The sequence below is a fragment of the Polyodon spathula genome, chromosome 4 (genome assembly GCF_017654505.1).
Source record: "Polyodon spathula isolate WHYD16114869_AA chromosome 4, ASM1765450v1, whole genome shotgun sequence".
Lineage (NCBI taxonomy): Eukaryota > Metazoa > Chordata > Actinopteri > Acipenseriformes > Polyodontidae > Polyodon > Polyodon spathula.
The window spans coordinates 34,994,572-35,018,410 of NC_054537.1; the positions used below are offsets into that span (position 1 = coordinate 34,994,572).

The 23,839-nt window shown below is 36.8% G+C and overlaps 1 protein-coding gene across 4 annotated transcripts in view; it reads right to left on the reverse strand.

The window, feature by feature from the left end:
• LOC121314464 (vesicle-associated membrane protein-associated protein A-like) overlaps positions 1 to 15,604 on the reverse strand; it is a 37,804-nt gene extending 22,200 nt beyond the window's left edge. The window contains exon 1 of one of the 4 annotated variants that reach the window (XM_041247765.1): positions 15,413 to 15,604. In XM_041247765.1, the coding sequence (XP_041103699.1) occupies positions 15,413 to 15,470 (58 nt within the window). In that variant the 5' untranslated portion in view covers positions 15,471 to 15,604. Of the gene's footprint in view, positions 1 to 14,363; positions 14,455 to 15,186; positions 15,285 to 15,412 lie in introns of those variants that run through there. The other 3 variants (XM_041247768.1, XM_041247767.1, XM_041247766.1) reach the window with 3 other exon arrangements.
• Positions 15,605 to 23,839: the final 8,235 nt, after the last annotated feature.

Genomic DNA, 23,839 nt, shown 5'->3' on the forward strand with positions numbered 1-23,839 from the left:
AAATGTTCAGATTTATATTGTGAAAAGTGTTGAATTTAAATCAAGGGAAGTAATGTTAAAACTGTACAATGCATTGAATATTGTGTTCGGTTCTGGTCACCGCTCTACAAAAAGGATATTGCTGCTCTAGAAAGAGTGCAAAAAAGAGCGACCGGAATTGTTCTGGGTTTAAAAGGCATGTCATATGCAGACAGGCTAAAAGAATTGAATCTATTCAGTCTTGAACAAAGAAGACTACGTGGCGACCTAATTCAAGCATTCAAAATTCTAAAAGGTATTGACAGTGTCGACCCAAGGGACTTTTTCAACCTGGAAAAAGAAACAAGGACAGGGGTCACAAATGGAGATCAGACAAAGGGGCATTCAGAACAGAAAATAGAAGGCACTTTTTTTTTTCCTTTAACACAGAGAATTATGAGGGTCTGGAACCAACTGCCCAGTAATATTGGGGAAGTTGACACCCTGGGATCCTTCAAGAAGCTGCTTGATGAAATTCTGGGATCAATAAGCTACTAACAACCAAACGAGCAAGATGGGCCGAATGGCCTCCTCTCGTTTATAAACTATGTTATCATGAGACATTCAGCTAACAGAAGGCAATAGAACTGTAAGGCTTTGTAAAATATAAACAAAATAGGGGTGGGCAACGATATGAACATTTTGTATCTATATCGTGCATGTATTTGGAGCGATAATCTCGAAATCTTCCAAAACACAAATATGTGAACAACATATAATAAATTGTATCTCTCTCTCTCTCATATCATGTTTTCTTACTTGCAGAGATAATGGAAAGCCATTTATTTTAGTGGACTGTAAACATCACGTTTATATATTTTATTAAATGTAGCGACTTTAATGCTTGCGTTTTTCACCTACAAGTGTCTATGATGTACAGGGTGGCCATTTGTTTTGTGAAAATATTTGAAATGACAAAACATACTGCAGCAACTTTGAATTTTATTTTACCAGTCTATAAATATGTTAACTGCACAAAACGATTCTTTAACGTGACTTTGCTGTGCTCTACCTCTGAATTTTAAAACATGCCTAATTGTAAATGTAAATCTATCTACCTAATGTTAATAATGCCTGTAATTTCACCCTTGCCCCACCCCCACCCTTTTGCTTTAATGACCACTTTGGCACATCAGGTTTTAAATTACCTGACCCAGGTCTCTTTTTACTACCCGGGCATAGATTATTGCATTAAGCCTTTTCTCAACTGATAGGGTATCAAGGTTTTAAAGAAAAGAACAAAGCAGCAAGTACACATCAATAATAATAACTGCAGAGATTACTCAGGAAGCAAAAAACAGAAAAAACACATCATAACGTCCTGTTGGGTTAATGTCAGTGATAACTCTTTGATCCATTAATAAATAACCATGTGGCTTCCAATACGGAACGCAGAAATAGTTTACCAAAAAAGATAAGTAGCCTTTATTTAAATAACCAAAGTACTGTGAGCAGTGTAAGAAAACAGACAAAACCATGTGTAAGGCTTCTGTTTTTCAGGTTTTATTACTTGTATTTTTTGGTGCTTATTTTTAGCTAATTTTCAAGTTTTATGTAAATAGTTTTTTGGGGGCTTTCCTTTTTGATATACTGTATGAAAATAGTGTTTTTGGTTACTTTCCAAAATGCTTGAGTGTTTTTTTGTTTTTGTTTTTTTTTTTAAATCAAAATATGTATAGTAGTAATTTGACAGTACTTGCACTCTTAAGTTGTACCTTCTTTCCTTTGCTGTCTTCCACAGTGAAATCCCTACGGTCACAGGCACATTCTTCTGGGGTTTAGAATTTTTTTTTTTACATTTTGCCACAATTCTGTTTTAAATCCTCTGTATCATAACTGTAATACAGCTTTAAATCCCGCTAACAAGCCTCCATCCTGATTGTAATCTCGTAAGCTGAAGTAGTAGTAGTAATGTAGTAGTAGTAATGTAGGAATGTGCTGTCACTCAGTACTGGGGGGTGTTGCCCCACCCCTGTGTGTATTTCTGTGTTATATGTTGCGTGTTAATGTTGGTGTATTGTAGTTGGCACACGGGACATAATACGGGTTATGCACAGATGTTTAAAATGTATATTTGTATTTAGGCATGAGGATTGCACAGCACCTCACGTGCAAGTAAAACGTAGTATGCAAGCACGGGAAATTGCACTAGATTAATTCACGTGCAGTTGTACAGAGACTCCAGTTGAATGACTGATTAGCAATACAGTCTCGGTACAGCTGCATGTTTTCACTCACTCGGGGTTGTGTGTTCAGGGCAAAAGAATGGGAGAGAAGTAAAATAATCAACTGCTACGTTGTGCTGGAGGACCAGCACAGTACTTAATTGTTTCGTGTTCGTCCCTGTGTGTTAGTGTCTGTTAGTGTTGGTTGTCTGTTTATTTTGGCGTCAATTTCAATTATTAAATGCTGAGCGCAAGCAAGCGGTCAGCTTCACCAAAACTCCACATCTGTGTTGTTTCGCTTCTTCCTGGTCCGTCACATCACCACGCACCTGCAGCCATCTTGTCACAGGGGTTTTTAAAGCATTCAGAAGGAATCAATGACAGATGCAAGTCAGGAAGGTGGGACATTGCCTAGCAGCACTGGGATATGTATATTATTTTTGTAGTAGGTTTTATTTTTTTAATGGGAAAAGGGTAAAGTCAACGTGAATTGATTAACCATTTCCACAGTTTTTCCGGTGTTTATTGGCTATCCACCGATTTCATTTTTGTTTTGTATCGGGGGTGTTTTATCGGTTAAAACCAAAAATCAGCCCTAAGTAGATTAACAAAGAAAAAGCATACGGGTCATTACATATGAAATCAAAATCACCAAAAACCTCGACCCTTTTGATTTGGACAAAAAATTCCCATTAACGTTTGCCTTTGGGAGAAGTGGTTACAGTGTAAAGTTTAGGCCCAAGTGACATCCCATTCATGCGATACAGCTCAAAGCTGAGCCATTTTTGGTGTATGCGTATGAGATGATAGAGACAGATAGATATACACACACAGATATTAATGTAATGATATATTTGTTAATGTAATGATATGTATTTTAATACTATATAGTACAAATTGAAGACAGCAATCGTTTATTTAGAAATTTTAGCCATGTCTCCATAAAACAGACCACATTTAATCCAGATCCATGTATTTATGTATGGCGGATTGACCTTAACACTAGAACTGTCGGATTTTCGAACTACTTAGAACCGCCACGCGGGTCACTTTGACCCATATATCTTTAAACTGCTTCGTTATGAAAATGAAAGACACACTATCGGATAGTTGAAAAGTTGTATTCATGAACCATCTAACATTTGCATCGCAGAAACACCGAATTTAAATGGAAAATTAAACAAAATGCCTTATTTTTATAATGAGCACATATACAGCATGACTACAAACAGTGAAAATAATAAAATGTGCATATACCCGTGTATAGGTGTAAACAGGTATATGTACACACAACTATAAAAATGAAATAATTGTTTTTAATACTACATAAAAAATAAATTAACACTACTTCCAGTATGACGGCTGCATTTTACTCTATGGTGGAGCGTACGCGTCTGCCAGCTGACTGTGCCTGCATCCAGGAGCTGTGTTATAAACAGACGCAGTTCCACTGAACACTTGAGTAAACACGTGTAAACTGGTACATACAAACCTGCAAAACCGAAATGTTTTTTTTCTAAAAGCAATAAAAAATATGTTTCACATTAGGCACAAGTTGTTATCCTACCTGTCATTTCAGTTTGCTGTATGCATCCGAGTGCAGCTTGCCTTATTCCAATCAAAATGACTACTTTCAAGATTAAATATTGCCTTCTGATATATTCCCAGTTGCATTTGTGGAACAAAACAAAGGATTGTTGTCTCCTAGGTACAATGAGAAATAAGCAACTAGGCTTTCACTGGTTGGCATCTTGACAAACCCACTATCATAGCAATCTCTGTCTTGTAGTCAGTCTACAAAGGCTTTGGTGGGGAGGGGGATTAAAAAAAAAAAAAAAAAAAAGCCACACACAACCACGTGTGCATAGGATCCTGGGGGGGGGGGGGGGGTGTCTTGTTTGTTGCATTTACAAAAATAGAATCTCTTGCGTTATATTAAAAAAAGGACATGAATTGTAATGCATGGGTCACATTGACCCATATGGCTGTTCTAGGTAGAACTGTTTATAACTTTATCATTTTTGCGATTCTGGCTATCAGACACAGTCAGGATATTTAATTAATATATTTAGGAAAAAAAAAAAAAAAGACACACTCACACGACTTACAACAGAAGAATAATTAACATTTTAAATGCAAAATGGGTCACAATGACCCGCATTGCGGTTCTAGTGTTAAAACACTGAAAGCAGTACATGTAATCTGACTTATCTGGTGGTACTGCCATAGGTGCCATAAGAAATAGGTAAATAAATATATTAAATAAGTATATTTTGTGTTATGTGCTGTGTTTTAATGTTGGTGTTTAGGCATTGGTACACGGGATATAAACGTGTCTGTGTAACACGAGTGTTTAAAATGTATATTTGTATTTAGGCACAAGGATTGCTCAGCACTTCACGTTCAAGTAAAAAGTAATAATATGTGAGCTCTGGGAATTTCACTTTATTAATTCACGTGCAGTTGTACCAAGACTCCAATTGAATGATTGATTAGCAATCGAGTCTTGGTATAGCTGCATAAAAGCTGCATGTTTTCACCCACTCGGGGTTGTGTGTTCAGTGAGTAGAGAACGGGATTGGAGACGGAGGTAATGGTAATAATTGCGATAAGCAATAGGTAAAATATCTGCTCACCGTGTTTGTCTGTATAGTCCGTTTTGTTTGTCTTGGCGAATGTGCCGTGTCCTGTTTTTGTATTGTTATAAACGTTTATTTTCTGTCTGTCTGTCATTCATTAAATGCTGAGCGAGACCATTCGCTCAGCTCCACCAAACTCCACCTCTCTCCGTTTATTTTCCTGTTTCTGGTCGGACGTCACCCACTCCGGCCGTCTTTGTGACACGCAGTCATATCGTTGTCGTGAACATAGGTTGTCAAAAAGCACTCTTGGCTTGTTCAGTAACCACGCAGCAAAGCAAAATTGATTAAAGAAAAAAAAAAACTTCATGTCGGGTTGATTTGAAATAAAAGCTCAGTTTGGTATTCTTACATGTTGGATTAAGATTCGGTGCACTTTTAAATGATTCATGTCAGAGTGATTTTGAATAAAAGTTCAGCTTCAATTTGGGATTTTTTGCTTTTTGTACTGCGTTTTAATTCTTTAAGGAATAGAATAAAGCAAAGGCAGAATACTGCATACATGAGACGAGCAGGTACATGTACTTCTATTCACAATCTCATCTCGTTAACTTAATCCCACAGTTTATCGTTCATTTTGATTGTCCTTTCACTATAACAAACTCCTCAATATAACGATCTAAAGGCTTGGACCCCAACAGGTTCACTATAGCAAGGATGCACTGTATGCAAGCTATGTTTTGTTTTTATTGGTTTTGTTTTGTTGTTTGAATACAATATAAAAAACTAAATAAAATAAGGCTTTAGTCGAGTTTATTCACAGGTACACCTCAATAGTGCAGTACAAATACAAAGAGACATGTACCAAGATAAAAATAATACAAATGCTTTTAAAAAGACAAATTATTTAAGATTGTATTGATTTTAAAGAGTTTAAGTGCACTTGTGCTGGAGATGAGTCAACTTTAAAACAGATAGGCCTTTTTCCTTTCACAATACTAAAAAAAAAAAAGAGTTATTTCTCAAAATAAATTGTTATTGTGTTTAATCAGGTATTGAAAAAAGATGCCCTGTCAAAACATTTGTCAACTGCACAAAGTTGCCTGTGCTTATTCATATGTTATTCAGACTAGACCTAAACATAACCTTGTGGATTTCATTTAAAAAAAATCAAACAGTACCCCTTCAACAAATCAAACAGATACAAGATAGGTCTAAATGTCTGGGCCCTTGTTAGTAAAAGCCACTCAGCTATAGGCTACTCATAAGTTTTACATTTGTCTTATCAATGTTTCCCCTAAAAAACAACATAGGCCTGTTGGGGGGTGTGGGGTGTGGGGGGTGGGGGGGTAAGTTTGCTGTTATTTCTGACTGGCTTTCTGTGCGGTCTGCAAAATTTGCAGAACATTCCAAAAGTTACAACATAAGTCAGTAAACCTCCAGGCTGTGTTTGAAACAAACACTCACTTCTTTGATATTTAACAAGTTTGATTTGCCTTACATTGACACTTCAACACACAAATCTTAATTCATGTTAGCGAACTGAAAATTGATAATTGGAGCAAGTGTCAAAATAAGTGAAAATACTCTCCCACGTGGATTAACAGCATTATACTTCTTCACTGGTTACTTACCCTATTCACATGGTATAATCGTTATTTACACAAAGCATTTCCTTTAGAGTTACAAATAAAATCAACCTATTTATTTTTTAAAGGCTGTAACGATTCCATGGCCAGTCTTGTACAGCCAGGGGTTGTACCTGGGGTCCTTTACCCATTTCAGAGCTCTACATTTAGATTTTTAACTACTGGCCCCTTGGGCTACTGAGCTAGTGTTTTTACTGGCCCAGATGCAAGTTTATCTGGCCCAGTACATTTAGCCTATATATTTTTTCATGATGGTTTTTATTTTCAGTATGTTTCTAACTGTAGGGTAACCAAAGAGAGCCCGCGTCTCAAAAGAATGTGGCTAAACGAAGCCTTTCAATATATGTCACTTCAGCCATTTAACATGCACACATTTGACATTCATTTTTTCAGAAGCAAACCGGCAACCAAGCTGTTACCATATGGTCACAGCAACGCTAAAACTGAACTATAATAATCCTAATTAGGGATGGGTCAGTGTAGTCAAATACACAATATACGAAAAAAAAAAACTATTCAAATAGCATATTGCATATTCGAGTACACAAAAAAAAAAAATCTTATACATATACTAGTAGAAGCCAATGCAACTTATTTTAATGCTGACGCTTAACATGTGTTATGTCAGTCAAACCCGTTATTTGCATATTAAAAGTAAGGACCCTAATTAATTATACAATGCTTGTAATAGCAACATTCTACAGTAATCATATTCTGTTTGAAAATGTTGCCAATTTTAGTGCCTTGTTTTTAGCTAATGTTAACAGATCCCTGCATGAGTTCCTCTGTAATGACTGTACACAGCAGCTTCTGCCGCTGTTGCTAGCCAGTCGTGAAACAGCTTCCGGCAGCATGGCACTGGCAAACTTTGAATGTGTGAACTGAAATAAAATAAAGTAAAATAAAATAAAATAAATGTATATAGCAAGTACTAAAAGAAGTAATTCAAACCTGAGTAACATTGAAATTAGAACGGTAATTAAACGTTATGATGAATATAAAGACATACTAAATGTTAAGCAGAACAATGCAGTGACTAAAAAAAGGCAAGATACTTGGAGTTGGAAAGGAGTTCTTTAACTCTGGACTGCAGTTCAATGTAAAACATCTGCTGCTGACCTCCTGTGAATGGATGGAGTAACGTGGACATTTGCACTGACCATTAAAAGTACAACCAGGTATTCTTGTTTTGAATTATTTACAGGTTATTGAATAAACAAAGTAACTCGACTTAGATTCATCTGATGTCAGCACTTGATGGATAGTTGTAAATAGTAATGTTAAACTATTGTAATGTTGGAATGTATTTTCTATTGTTTTGGCCAGGTTACAATATTTACACTAAGATTGTTATAAATATTATTTGTTAGAATTAAACAGATGTAAAATACTTAGGTTGCTATACAATAGCTGTTATGTTATTCTGAATACACTACAGGAAAAATTATTTGGTGGTTTGAGCAATATTATGCTACTGTTGCTTTAATTGGAAGAGATACACGCTGTGACGTTGCTGCTCATTGAGATCTGTATTTTAATTCAGTAAACAAAAGGAAAAACTTGTGCCTAAGGAAATAGGATATTGACGAAGAATCTCGTCTTGGACATTGTCTGAACATTTTGTGAACCCGGCTAAACTTTACCAGCGTACACTGTTATACTGTCTGCTTGTACACACGCATTTGCCTTTTATTCCTGGAAGCATAAGGGACCAGAGTTTGGGAAATCGAATACACAAAAATGTTGCACCCTGTGTATTCAAGTAGGAAACTACTCGAAATTCCCATCCCTAATCCTAATAAATACTATCAAAACAATATTCATAATACAAAATAATAACAATCCTTCTCAGAGCGTTGTCGCTTGCGTAGCCTCTCTCAAGTCAGTGCCAATCTCGCCGAGTGATAATAACAAGTCCTGGAAAAATTGTGAATGGCATTTTTTACCTGAACACATTGGATCCCAAATCAAAAAAACGTTAAACAATTCGATCGCTTATCTGGGTATCCATCAGGACATCTTACTGTGAGACTGGATATGATGTAAACGAAATGTTGAATTCACAACAAATAAAGCTGCTGCTTTATCTGCAAGTCTGGGATACTGACGCCAAACAAGGCAGAACGTTACTTTTTTTTCCCCACAGTCATAATGAAGCCAGATGAAGCCTCCACTCTTAATGGTGGTCTTCATTTTTTTCTCCATAATTACTTTATTTATGATTTATTGTTTTCAGCGCTTTCCTTTTGGCTTATTAGTTGCTTAGTGTACAAAACCTGATTTGTTAAGATTTGCAGGAACGAGTACCACCAGCACAGCACTTCCGTACGCAGTCTCAGAGTCTGACTATAACAAACACGACGTATGGCAGGAAACTTAGGATTAGTTTGTAGTCATATTTTAAAAAAATGGTTTGTAAATTCATTTTCAGCTTTTTAACACACTGGTGCATTTTCTTGGATTCACGAAACAGAAGCCATGTGCGCTCATATATATATATATATACATATATATACTAGTTAAATGCAACCGTCCCAGTCGGGCTTGTGGGGAGCCGAGGCAGTGCAGGAGCCTTGCAGAGACCGTTCTGCTAAAAAAAACAAACCTGAAAACTAGCTTCACACGCAAAATTATGAATTTTTTTTTCCCCAATTTTGTAGGTCCGGCAGCTGCCTTTTCTGACCCGGCGGGCCGCTGGGCCTGTAGAATGGTAGGGGAACCACTGGTCTTATGCTGTTTGTAATCGATCCCCAGATGCACTTCTATAACTCTACAGTAATCTAACTATTAACTTATTGTTTCAAACAACTAAATTCAGATACTGGATGCAGATATGAAAATAATTCAGTACAGCTGCTCTTAAGCACTGCCTGCACCATCCTGCTATATCAACATGCAGGACCATGTGAACCAGGTTTTAGCAAGTGCTCTTAGTGGGCAGAGACCCACAGAGCAATTTAAAAGCAGCAGTTAGCACTAGTACTGACATACCTTCTCTATCTCAGCTCAGTTGAAAATGCAGTCTGTGTTGAATCAAATTAACTGCCTAATATGTTTTCATCATGCTCCATATGTCATTGGCTTAATTGCAGAGGAGTCCTTCCAAGGCTGAATAATAAGGTAATACAGCACTGCAATTGATGAAAAACAAACAAAACCCTACAATTTAAAAACTAGGATTTCCAAGAATCTAAATGGTTTAAAATAAATCTATACCAAGAAATCCAACTTGTATAAATCCAAACCATATGCTTTTGCATACTTCAAATTATCAGTTAAAAACAGTCCCTCATTAGTACAGCCCTGTGTTTTTCGCAAATATGAAATGTAACAACTAAATGCAAATACAAAAATAAATAAATCACTATAAAGCAAACATAGAATTACATATTTAAATTGGGCGGTTTATACAAAAAATACTTAATAAACACTTGTAATAGTACTTGTCAAGGCTCAGCCATTACCACAGACATGTTCTGAAAGGAAAAAGAAGCTCCGACTAGCACATGCGCAGGTGTATAATTTGGCGCAAATAGTTTGGGAATTCAAAATTGTGACGGAAGAGGAGACGTTTGTTTTTAAAATGCCTAAACTGAGCATAACAATTAAACAACACTGCACAGAATTTGAGCATGAGGGGATGTATGCAGCGGACGCGGACAAAATAATGATGTGCAAATTTTGCAACTGTCAGCTGCAATGGGAGTCAAAAGATACCGTCGTAAAACGTAATTACACCATTTATTCCCTTTGGGGAAAATATGGCTTGTTTGTTTGTACAGGAGAATCCCCTTTATATCATGATTGCGGTGCAGGCATGATTTGTGATATAAAGCAAGTCATGATATAAACCGAGTTTCGTGTTTGCCTATGACAGCACATTACGAGTGCGAGAAAAAAGAAAGAAAACAGTGAAGTAAAGAGCAGTCTTTACATTTAAACAAAGGCATATAGGTTTACTACAGGCCATACGTTTTGTATCATTAACCGGAACAAAACCTTTTGTATCATTATCTAAAAAAGGCATGAATTGTCAACCGATAACAGCCATCAATACTTGGCGTTTCTTTGTGTGCATTTGTATAAGACTGACTTAATTTGGTGACGCTGGTGTTTTGTAACTGAGCTGTATCCTTTTAAGACCGCCCACGCAGCATTTGACAGGCTGCACAAAATGTCAGTTTATCAGCCAAGATGATTATTGGGTGTTAGTTGCTTTGGAAATTAATTATATCCTGTGGTTACTTAGTAAAGCCCGGCCACACAGCATTTGACAGGCTGCACAAAATGTGACTACAAGCAGGTTTGTGAGATGGTACTGAGAGATAATTTCTCAAAGAACCTACGGTGCATGGCGAGTGGTTTTTAAAAAATCGTGAGAAAACGGGCTTTGATATAAAGAGAGGTGGTATAAAACAGGTTTGTCTGTATTTTGTATTAGTATGCTAATTCTTTGTTTTATTTCAAGGGATGCCAACTTTGCACTGGAGCAAATGCGGTTTTGGTTTTGAATGGATTTGAATGAATGAAACTACTTTGCTTAGTGTTTAAATACTTAGAAACCCCAAGCGTGTTGTGTACTGCTTCAGTGCAATGGGATTGAGATACAGATCCTGTGTTAGTTTTATTTTTAAAAGCAAAATGTGCAATTATTACAAGTGTCCCACAATAGTAGGGCAGTGTAAATATATATTTAATTGTATCAATGTATTTTTATAGAGGGCATGGGCAGTATTTACTGTAAATAGGCAGTTAAAAGTGGGGGACTGTACGTTACCGTGAGAAATTATGTTAGCTAAATTATTTTTCTGTGCGAGGTCTGTTTGTCAAAATGTTTAAAATAAAGCAGATAACGTTTAATAAATATGATATACATCTATTCAAGTTGTTTTGTTAGTGTATCTGTAATAAAACGACATCTGTGAAAACAAATTAAATTAAAAAAAATAATAATAATTAAAAAAAAAATAGAATTTGACAGGTGCTCTATTCCGTGAAAACACTGTAGTATTAAAAATATATAAAAAATGATCGCAAAATGAAACAGGTTATGTAACCATGGAAGACCTATCAAGTAATATGACAAATTCTACAGCATAATTATAAATTTCTATTTGAACGATTTATTTAGATTATCATTTAAGTATCCTTCCTCATAAGCATTCTAAAATGAATACAGCCCATTATAACAACGTTGCCTATGAGATTTTCTATAAAATCTGTACAAAACTGTTTGTCTTTTTTACCATTCTATATTACCGATTTTATTTTTTCCTAATGGCCTACGAGTATTTTTATTGCTTATATTGGTTGGATCTAGACCAGGTTTGTGGATAAAGATAGAAAGCTGGCGGATTCTTCTGACACTTCATTAAACAGGCTATTCCTCCAGTGACTTGTTGGGGCAGTTTGGATCACTGGGGCTTTCATAAATTTAGTGATTATATTGATATGTTGTAAATCAAACTTTACGTTTTCAAATGACTCCTACATGCACTGGGGCAGCTGCTCAATCAGTGCCTTCCAATGGTGCGCAATGGTCTTTTTAGAGGCACATATTGTACAATCAAGTCAGCGATTTGCTATTTTAACAAATGATGTTATTTTAATATAATAGTATAACAACTGAAACTCAAAAGTTTGTTCAGCATCCACAGTAAATCAAAGGTGGGCTGCAGGTTTCTTTTTAACTTTGTTTCAGACATCTTAAGTTAAGAGATGCGACAAGAAAAGGTGGTATCTACTGTATAGGTATGAATCCTGTCTTATTCACAAACTCCCCAACTCTGTCAGTTTTCATAGCCTCGGAAAGCAATGATCAACAAATTAAAACAGTTGCTTCTTGAACAGTTTAAATTAAAATGGAAAATTAACCCAATTAACACCACTTACTCTCACCTGGGTGTCACCATTTGAATGCGGTGAAGAGCTCAATCCAAAAAATTAAATAGACCTAATCTGTTTCTGTAGCACTCTTGAAAGTTTCTAATGTCGTGATAACTTATATTTTTCTTCTAATAATCATTTATTCTATACAGGTAAGAGGAGCTTTCCATAACATAAAAAGGGCATTTTCATAACATGTACAGAAAATTTAAGGAGGTACAGTATGTCATTCCACGACAGAAATCACCCAACAGGTTACACCCGATCATCTCCAATTCACACCAAACTTGGTTCTTGGAGTTGTTAAGCAAACAAGATCAAGTTAATTTTTAGACTTAAAGGGGTCAAAAGTTAGAGAGGTCAAAATGTGATTGATGGGTACCCCCAACACCCCCTGCCCTCCCTTTCCCTCTTAACGTTAACCAACCTTTTACTCAAAAATGGTTTGTGCTAAAGACTTGTGGGAGGTGTCATTACTGGAAATCACATGGCAAATTCAAAAAATGTAATACATTTGAAAGAAAACAAAAGCAAGTTACACCTTAAAGTTTGACATGACAAGTCTGAATAGAGCAAGCTTACTGTATCCTGAAGGCAAGTTTACACATTTTGCTGGACTTGAGACTTGCAGCACGAGCATGATATTTCATAACTTATTTATCGTCTTGAACAAGTGCTCTATCAAAAACCTCCATCAAACATCACATGGTTAAGGTTGCAGCAAATGAGCAATGAAAGCATCAGGTGTCCGAGAGGATCATTTTCTGGTATTGGCAGCATGTGTGTAACGCACATGATAAAACAGCTAACATCGAGAGTTTGTGATCGTTTAGTGTAACATTACATTGTTTTTCCACTGCTGGTCACTACCCCTGGGACAAACCAAGATATTACGTCTTGCACGACAATGGCTGAGAAACTAGAAAGACAAGCAACTGCATCATCTAAAATAATAAGGTTGACTTTCTAATGTTCAAATGTTGCCTGCCAGTACCTAAATTATTTTTCAAAACATGGATTCTTAACTGCTGACATACAAGCATACAACAAAATACAACTGAATGCGTGGAAATCTTGGGATGTGTGATCTAGGAGTCCAGTCTTTAGTTTTGATAAGTCAGTTGTTTTTTTTTTTGGTTTGGTTTTTTACACTCATAAGTAGGTCAAAAGTAGAAAATTGCAGATTTAGAACAGCGCCCAAAATACACAAATGTCTCGCATAACAGATTTATTATCTAAATACAGTGGGTTAAATAACAGCAACACCAATTTATATTAATTTATAAAAACTATACAAGTTATTGGACTTTTCAATACCAACAAATAGAAAGCTAGCATTAGATATTTTGGTTTTTTTGTGGCATTTGTGAAAACAAAGATTATTTAACATGTTGGCTTCCTCTGGTAGACAGCAGGTATCCATTTACAGCTAAATTGGAAATGCTGAAAACTAGACACATTTCCATCCACACTCTGAGGACTGGAGTGCTGGACAGCAACTAAAACACCCAACAGGTGCACCCCGTGAGATACTGAATTACATCTATTGTTTGCTTGACAACTGCCTTAAATGCAATATATCTACAGTTGTATGAAAAAAGGATTAGTCTGTGTGTTTTCAAGATCTATCATTCTTTAAAAATGCCACTTTCTGTAAGAAAAAATGTCACAGCATTTAGCTTGTTACCAACGCGATGCCCCTCAACACCCTACTAAATAAGAGAATGAATGTAAAAATGCCAAAAAAGCCACCTTAAAAACGTTCATCGGATATAGCATGCTTAATTATGTACTGCAAGCTCACTGTGAGTAAAGCAGAAGTGACAATGCTGTGTACTTTCTGGGCAATCCTGGTCAAAAGATACATTTGCTGATAAGTTGCATCATTGTTTTATTAAGGCACATATTTACCACATAGGGTGACTGCTCCTATCACAGCAGAATCACTGTGGGTAAAACAGGGTAGGGAAAGCAAGGCCAGCCTCTGGTTTGTGCACATACTGTATCTACAACCAAGGGCATGCACATTTGTGTTTGCACCTGAACCAGTCCAGGAATTACTTTACCATATTCTTGAACAGTTGCAGCCATTTTTTTAAATCACAAATACTTTCAAACTTATATTATGCAATAGGGATCCTGGGGTGTGTCCATTTGTCTATGGAAAAAAACATGGCCCACAATTAAAAAAAAAAAAAAAAAAAAAAAAAAAGAAATTAGTTACTACCCACATCAATACCATGGTGCAAACACGTTAGGTTTGCCACGGTTTGGTTTGGTTTTTAAATTATTATTTTTGCGTCCAAGTTTTTTTTTTTAATCTATTCATCACACACCCTGCGTTGATTTGGAATGTACACTACTCGCTAATCGCATAAATGCACACTTTTGTAACTTACTTCATGCATGTCATCGTCGCTTTAAATCAGTGTACCCTATTAAATTGAACATAGCATCAATAATATTAATTTCTTAACGTGTTCCAATCTCCCGTTTTAAATTCAATAATTATCTCCAAAATATATATGTATAATAAAATTAAATAATATTTTCAGAATAAAAAAGGTCACATTTACAAATCACACCAATTACCGGTACCGTATTTCTTGTATTCTATACAATCACATTACCAGTATATTTACTTGCCAACGACATTATGTTATACAGAAATCTGCTGCAAACCACACAATCGTAACACGTCAATATTTAAAAATATACTGTTCAGTACCGGTAAACGGTCCTCTGATAGTCACCGGTCAACGTAGTTTGAATCCATGAAATGAAGACAGGGAAGACTAGTTTCGACCATATATGTGCCGGTTCAGACCAAAGCTACCCGGCCATACACTCCACACAACCACGACGCGCGTTCCCCAGTCACACACGCACCCTCCATTTCATCCTTGACGCTGAATTATCCGTCCTGCATAACAGATGGGCTTCCTCCCTTACTGGAGTCCGGTGCATAGCTGCGGCCTGCAGACTCTGGCTATTTTTCTCAAAATGGCGATGGCAGTTTACCAGCAGTAACCGGAGGGGGTGTGCATTTCTCCCAGTTTCAGGTGTTCCTGGAAAATGTATGTCTTGCACAACGACTGCAGTGGCGTGTCCTTACCTTTGAATTTGAGGTCGATCGGAGGTTCCAGGATGAGGATCTGTTCCAATTTGGACATTTTTGTTGGAAGTATTGATGGTGTCGGAGCAGAAAATGTCAAACTGTCCCTGCTAGCCGAGAACCAAGAGCAGCACTGAGTCACTGAACCTCGGAGGCGCGCAGGGGCGAGCACACGGGTACTAACGCGGGAGTAGGGGCGCGTTACCGAGAAAATATGCTGCTGTGGATGACAGTCGTGTTTTTTAAATTTTTTTTGTGCCTTATTTCCTTATTAGTTCAAAAAACGATTTATACGCTGGGGAAAAAAATGAACAATATTGCCTCTGTATTTTCATTCTCTAAAGCGAGTCTGTTCCCGACAGTGCGTTTTTCTTTGTTGTGTAAATAAGTTGTGACACCCATTTTTGATGGTTACCACAGTCAGCTCTATTGATTAAATAAGTAAATCTCACCGGTTAACCATATCTTGAACCACTATACTATTCCAATTGCAACATGAACAGGCACGGCTTTGTGCTTACTTCACAGTAATTGTAATTCTAAATGAATATGTTGCAGTGGGACGGGGTACATACGCACATCTAGAGTGGGTGTTGGGACAATGTGGTGCCTTTGATAAATAAATGATATTAGAGCTAATATATTCATTAATTGTACTAAAGGTAAAAAAGTCAGATCATTTAAATGGTAACAAATTATTTTATTAGGTAGATACTGACAAAACCAGCAGCAATTGACAACAGAATTCTCAGTTTTGTGGGTTATTGTTTTATAAAATATTTACTTCAGGCCTTCTGTGCCTCCCACCAGTGTACACAAAAAGGAAGGAAGAGCTTTTAGTTCCCAGATGGTGGAATGCACTGCCACCTCAGATCAGAAGTGCTACATCAGTTGACCACTTTAACTCTGAAAAGTTCTCTGAAAACTTTTTTAGATTAGCTTTTTTTAAACTGAATTTTAAACTGTGTTTCTCTTTAATATCTGCACAAATGTATTATATTTGATTTTCTTCTGTCTAGCTTTTTAAGTTGAATTCTAAACTCTGTTTTTCTTTAATTTTTATACACATAAATTGTATTGTGATTTTCTTCTGTTTCGTCCAGTACAGCACTTTGATATATTTTTTGTATGAAAGGTGCTATATAAATAAAGGATTGATTGATTATTAAAGATGCATTTTGGGCTGTACAAGATAATGTTTTCTATGCCTTACCACACATTTTGGGAAGGATAGCCACTGATGAGGTAGATGAACACTAACAAGCACACCTTGATTGCTTTAATGCCTCCATCAAGGAAACACGATATACTGGAAGCAGTGTGGTAAAGTGGTTAAAGTCCAAGGCTTGTAACCACAAGGTCACTGGTTCACTGTGTGACCTAGAGCAAGTCACTTAACCTGCTTGTGCTCCATCCTGTGGATGAGATGTTAAATCAATGTCCTATTGTAAGTGTCTCTGCATATAGTTCACAGCCTACCTCTGTAAAGTGCTTTGTGATGGTGGTCCACTATGAAAGGTGCTATCTAAAGATAGTATTGTTGTTATTACTGTGGAACCAAATCTCAAATAGCTCACATCTCTAATTATTATAACTTATTGCATAGATAGGGTAGCTTAAATGTAGGTTTGTTAAATGTAATGTCAAAGAGTTACAACCCAACAGTTTCCTCATACAGGTAAGCAGAGTTGACAAGCCCTGTGGCAGTTCAAACATCCTATATAGGTAGGGCTGAGCTACTTCCTTTTGTAAGAGTTAGTAGGTGAAGCAAATGATTAACAATCTATTCAATATACTTTAAATAAATAAAGAAGCTTTGGCACTTGTACCATGACATTTGCATCACCCTGAGGAGGAGGTCCTTTATACAATGAGGAGGTCTTTATTCTGAAGCTGCAACACAAAATAGAAACACTGTCTTGTTAAGAAAAAACATTAATTAGAAAATTGATTGTAACAATGTATTCATTGGCTTCTTCACAAACTCATTCTCATAGACCATTAAAAGAAGATAGCTGTTCAGAAATATCTTGCATGTCTTTACACAGCACTACATCTGAAGGTCAAGTGGCTTGCCCAAGGTTATACAGTGGGGTCTATTTAAGGATTGGAAATAAGTCTCCCAAAGCATAACAGTTTGATTTATTCCTGGTTTTTCATTGTGTTTAATATGACACACCTGACCTTGTTACCTGTGGCTAATCAAGCACGTGGTAAAACCTGGCATGGGTGAAACTGCTATGTAATATGAGTCTTATTTCCTTACCTGTATTTTAATGATCTAAACATTGAGGCTGTAAATAGCACCGCCCTTAATAGTGAAAATTTACCTGGACAAATTTAGAATATTTTAGAAAATATTTCATTTTCGTGAATATTCTAGAATATAATATATTTGAATATTATGCAATAGAATAACATTCTATGGTACGTGGAATTTTGCGTCTGTTTATTTGGAATGACATCTGTAACCCAAAATGAAAGAAAGCACTATGCTGCAGGCATTTGATACAGCCAAGCAGAAACAGTCTAGTGAAGCAGTGCAGGTCTGTTAGATGTCCAGGCTGATTGGTGACCAGTGTATTGATATAAATTTGCTGGGGATGGTGTACTCTCACTACTTGTTAAGATACCTTATTTCTACCAACAGATGGCACCAAATCAGTATGGGTGGTTTTCATTCAGTGAAGGAACAGAATTAGGTGGTTGCCAAAATCTCAAGGGCCTAGAAATTGCACTTTTTAAATAAGTTATGTGCACACAGTTCTTTTATTGTTTTTTTTAAGTGACCTTGTGGTTATATTTAGTGTGTGTGTGTGTGGGGGGGGGGTTATTCCTTCTTAAAAATCTACTTGCCCCCTCTCCGTCACACAAAACACACACAAAGTCGAATATAACTTGTAGGATTTTGGTCTTTATTTAACAGTGAACACAATCAATCTATTAGTGATTAGCAGGGGCAGATTTAGCCTTGTAACTTGATGAGTTCACAAAATTCTTCAAGATTCTCAACAGGTTCCCTGTGACTCCACTAAACATATAACATTCTTTAAGGAAATGTTCTTTTCAGTTAGGAATTGGTCAGTGAAGTCGAATACACGATTACACAAATATTTAAAAAAATTATTACAATTGAATATTAAGTATTAGAGTACATAGAAAATACTTATATTAGCTGCTAGTAGAATCAAACGCGTCTTTTAAAAAAAATGCAGACGCTTGACAAGTGTTCAAAATCAGTGTTAAACCCTTCACGTTCATGTGAATGAGATTGGCATATTAAACGTAATGACCCTAATTAATCATGCAATGCTTGTAACAGCAGCATTCTACAGTAAACAAATTCTGTTTGAAATTGGTAGTTTCAAATGTGTTATCATAACAAAGAAGTCCCAAGTCCCATGCAACCCTTCAGCTCCAAGCTAGTGCCAGTGGAAACACATACTGTTACTTTGTCCTCTAGATCAATCCTCAGAGAATGCAAAGTTGAAGAAATAATCATTTTGGATAGAACTATGTGGCACTTTAGCCTCACCAAAGTGGCCATAAGCAATGTTTGAATGCATGTGAAATGCAACTTTAAAAATCCCCAGATACCATAATATTTTGCTTGATGCTTGTAGATCTCATCAGCATCTATTCAAACATATCTTTGGGTTATTTTTTGGTGTCCACCCAATCAAGTTATTATGGTCTAAACTTGGTACAAATAGCAAAAATACAAATTTCAAGGGGGTTTAATTACCAATGTTGGGAAATTAACTAAAAGTTTTTCACAGAATTTAGAAGAATGGTTCCTAAGGTTCTTACAGCAATACTTGAATTTTAGGACCTACAGGGTAAAGGGTTAGGCTGAAGTTCAAATAATTCTCGTCAGTTTCCCCTCGTCTGGCAATTTGCTAGAAATGAGTAGGTAGTATTTTGTTCTGAAAAGCCCTATTCAAGGCGAGTAGAATGAGGTGCTGCATATGGTGGTAGCATCTAAATTGCACCCAGGGTGATTTTTCTGGTCAAGGTCCCTTTTAGGTTGGCCTTTGCAAGGTCACAGGTCGAAGGGGAAATTAAAAAAAAAAGGCTATCATTTCTCAACTCAGCATGTCAGAAAACCCCCAGGCAAATTTTTCTAGGAAAATCTGAGACGGACAGCCAACGAAATGCCCCTTTTCTGGTGAGTTGGTGTGGAATGAACCTTATACAAGCAAAAACACTTATTAGTTCAAATATTCTGTTTCTATTTATTTAAAACATATTATTTTTTTCATTTTATTTCTTACTGGATCAGAAACCTCTATGCTTAGCTACAATAAAATCAAATAAAATCAAATAGGTATAACATAGCTTTTTAGTTTCAAACATCGTTCTGTTTAGAAAGGGTTCCTTTTTTCTTTTGATATATTTTTTTCTTTTGCAAAGGTTACAGGCTTCCACACACGATAGTCTTTATTAATTTAAAGATAGGGGAGGCCCTATGTTTACGTCTGACCGGCTTCCAAGAGTTTATATGCACTCATACTTTGCTGCAGTAGTATTTCTACAGGTTTTATATTCTTTAAAACATATTACAGTTATTACAACATTCTAACATTGTCAGTTAATACCGAACTCTCTTATTTCTAACTAATATGTTCTTTCAACAATAATTATTTTATTTGTGTAACAGTTTAACTTTAAATGATTTTACAACACATATTTCTAATTCAGAAACTTCAATACAGCAGTCTCTTTTATAAATTGTAATTTTATTTTACTCTGTTAGTATACACAGAAGGCAAGAGATTAATTTTAACTGGGCACCTGCTTGGCAGCAAATGCAACCGTAAATATTAAAACTTAGGACTGCTTTACTTTGATACAGACTAACATCCTCATGCATTTCCTAATGTTGTTATTTTAAGTTTCTTATTTTAAAATCTCACAGTCTTCTATTTATTTAAATACTTTTTCTTACTGTAATAGAACCACAGACCTATCCTAGTTCGATTGCTTCTGGCATATTAACTCTGCTCCATAGAGTTTGCCATTCTGTTCTCACTGGATTAGAATGTTTGAGGCCCTGAGTCTAATTAAAAAATATGCTTTTGCCTGATCTTTTGATACAAGGAGCTCTTCTTTTCAGACCTTATACAGTTCACTAATAATATTTTTCTACTGGCTACACAGATTTATTCAAAAGGAATACATAATCTTTACAATATTACTATAAGCTAATACAAGGGTGTATAATATCATTTTTAAGCCATGTATTTCAGCATTTCCTCTTAAAGCATCCAGTTCATATCCAGTAAGTCAGCTCTGCTCCAACAGGATTCAAATCCCCTTCCCGGCTCAGCTCTGACTGGTTTTGCAAACACCACGACAGGCCCATTCATCCACTTTTTTACTTCACAGGTGTGAGCGACCAGAGTCTTCACTTGATACCTGCAAGACACTCTTACATGTTTAGCAGGGATGCCCTCCTTACACTCTAGCCTACCCAAATGAGCCCACTTTACCAGGAGATTATTTTCACAGGCCACACATTCAACCCTTTTCACCCTATCTGGGTCAACGTTCAAGTGCAAGAATGATATTCCTTCGGCTACTATATTCAAATAGAATTCGACAGTACCGGACCATATGCCTTCAGGCTTTCTCTTTGTCATTGATAATCTGCCCTGGCACTTGTTACATCCACAGTTTACCAGAGAATTGCTTCTAACCCCGCCTTGTTCAGAATCGGTTCTCTACCAGAAACAATAGTTCTAGATTGATAACTGTTTCCTTGATACATTTCATGTTGATCACAATTTTAGGAGGTACCCCATCCATTCAGAATACAGGCGCTGGCCAAAACTCACGATTTTTCATATCACTTGGTGTCCAACCTCTTTTCGCCTGTATGTCATCAGTGGGCAAACACATTGTAACTGAATCTGGCTCCATCAAAGAACCGCACACCCTTGCAACGGAGGCCTTCCATGCAAAAGGATCTCATTTCTTACAGCACAAAAGGGACATGCCAAGACTGCCTGTGACAACACGTTAGGCTCACTACTCTAAATTTACTGCCCTTTCGTAAATGAGGCCCTGTGAACAGGCTGGCTGTAGGGGTGACGTCAGGCCAGAAAGGAATACACAGACAGGCAGTGCTGGCAGGTGAAACTGAGACGCTGTGGCGCCCACTGTAAAATAAAAAGTTTAAACAGACAAAAACACTTTGTAAAAGAAAACGGCGCATTGGCCAAAACAGACAGACAAACAAAATGAACAGACACTAACAAGCAGGATGGACAAACACTATACAAACAAGTATTGTGCTGATCTAATTCAGCACATCCAGCAATTGTAATTATTAAAGCTTACTCCCAACTTTCTCTCCTGTTCTCTCCACACTGAACACCCAACCCCAAGCGAGTAAAACGTGCGTCTATATATACTGTTGTGCCGGGATTCAATTACCAATTAATTATTCACTTGAATCCCAGCACGTGAACTAATTTGTGCAGTCTCATGCTCACATACTTTATCTGCACATGAAGTGATTATGGAATTCCTGTGCCTAAATACGACTATATATTTTAAATCACTTGTGCTACACAAACCCATTTATATCCCGTGCACTGACATCTAAACACCCAGGGGCGGAACACTCTGCCACAGGCTCTTGGTCTAAATTGACAAGACTAATGCACCACCACTAGCCCACCTGCACTGCCACACAGTTGTTTCTTTAAATACTTTTTTTTTGGCTTTATTCCTGCACTTTTGATATAACAGTCTATCTACATGCTTTTTAAACTTTTGACATTTGTGGATAAAGGAGAGGAGCCAGACTCTGAAGCAGAGTTTAGATGGTAAATGCTGAGCAACCTTGTCATTTTTTGTATTGCAATTATTTTAATCAAACCGAGTAAGGCTTTTTTTTTCTATTGAGAGGAACGCTGGGGTGCTCAGGCAAGGACAGAACTATTCCCTAACAATACAAAGGACATGTGAGGTGCAACATACTGTATAACACAAAACAATAGGGTGACGTCATCAGAGGTGATCTTAAGCAGGTTTGGCAGTATAGTAAACTCTTTCTATTAGGGCTGATTGTGAATCAGGTTTCACTACATGTCCATTACCTATTTTTTCTTAGCCAGAATGACCACATTACTGTTTTCAGTTTACTAGTTGTTGTTTGTTTGTTGCAAAATGCTGCCATGAATTGTCCTGTTTAGCCACTACTAACATCCACGTTCAAGACTACCTGACCTTTTGAGCTAGCCTGCTGAAACATGCATAGCACACTAAGTTGGAAACCACAGTGTTGGCCTATAAACTTCCACAGTGCTGCACAGCGGAAACTAATTCAGAATGTCCCCTTTTCACAAAGGCATCCTTTATGTACTGTGTGGTAAAACTGTGTGAAAAAAATGAATTTGTAGCCTTATAAAAATTGACTATTTATATATATATATATATATATATATATATATATATATATATATATATATATATATATGTAGTCGTTGACAATTATTTTTGTTATTTTCTCCCAATTTGAAATGCCCAATTATTATTTAGGCTAAGTTCACTGCTACCACCCCTGTCCTCACTTGGGAGGGGCAAAGACGAGCACACGCTGTCCTCCGAATCATGTGCCGTCAGCCACCCGCTTCCTTACACACTGCGGATTCACCATGCAGCCACCCAGGAGCTTCAGCGTCGGAGGACAACGCAGCTCCCAGGCAGCTCCCAGGCAAGCCCGCAGGCGTCTGGACAGACAACAGGGGTTGCTGGTGCACGGTGATCCGAGGACACCCTGGCCGACCAAAGCCCTCCCCCCAGTGACGCTCAGCCAATTGAGCACCACCTCCTGGGAACTCCCGTCCACTTGAACCAGCGATGTCCAGGCTATAGGGCTCTTCCTACACTCACACAGAGCGCCTTTACTGGGTGCATCACTCATTCTAAAATCGCCATTGGTGCCAAACATTTTTTTTTTTTTTTTTCAGAAACTACCTAAGAAAAAATATTATTTAAAAAATCAATTGTTACTTTATTTTTCAAGAGAGAAGTTGGAACTGGGCCCTGTTCACATTGACTCCTGATCATTATTTGTAACATACTAAAACTAGTCTTTGATGTGTTTTACTAGTCCATCAATCCATCAAAATAATTAACAGCTATTTAACAACTGTAAATATTTTAGTTGCTTATCATAAAATGATTGTTCATTTCTGAAATTTGGTTTTCACAGCTGCTATCAGAATGTGTTTTATTGTGATTATTTTAAATAATAGACCCCTATGTGCTAAACTTTATTCACTGTTTAAATCAAAAAGTTCACACTAGGGGGTAGATGTAAGTATTGGCGCAGTGCAGATAATTGTGAATACAAAACTCAAATTGCATTGCGGCCAGGCAATTATTTTGCACTGTGCCCTATCCAGTGGGGGTTTA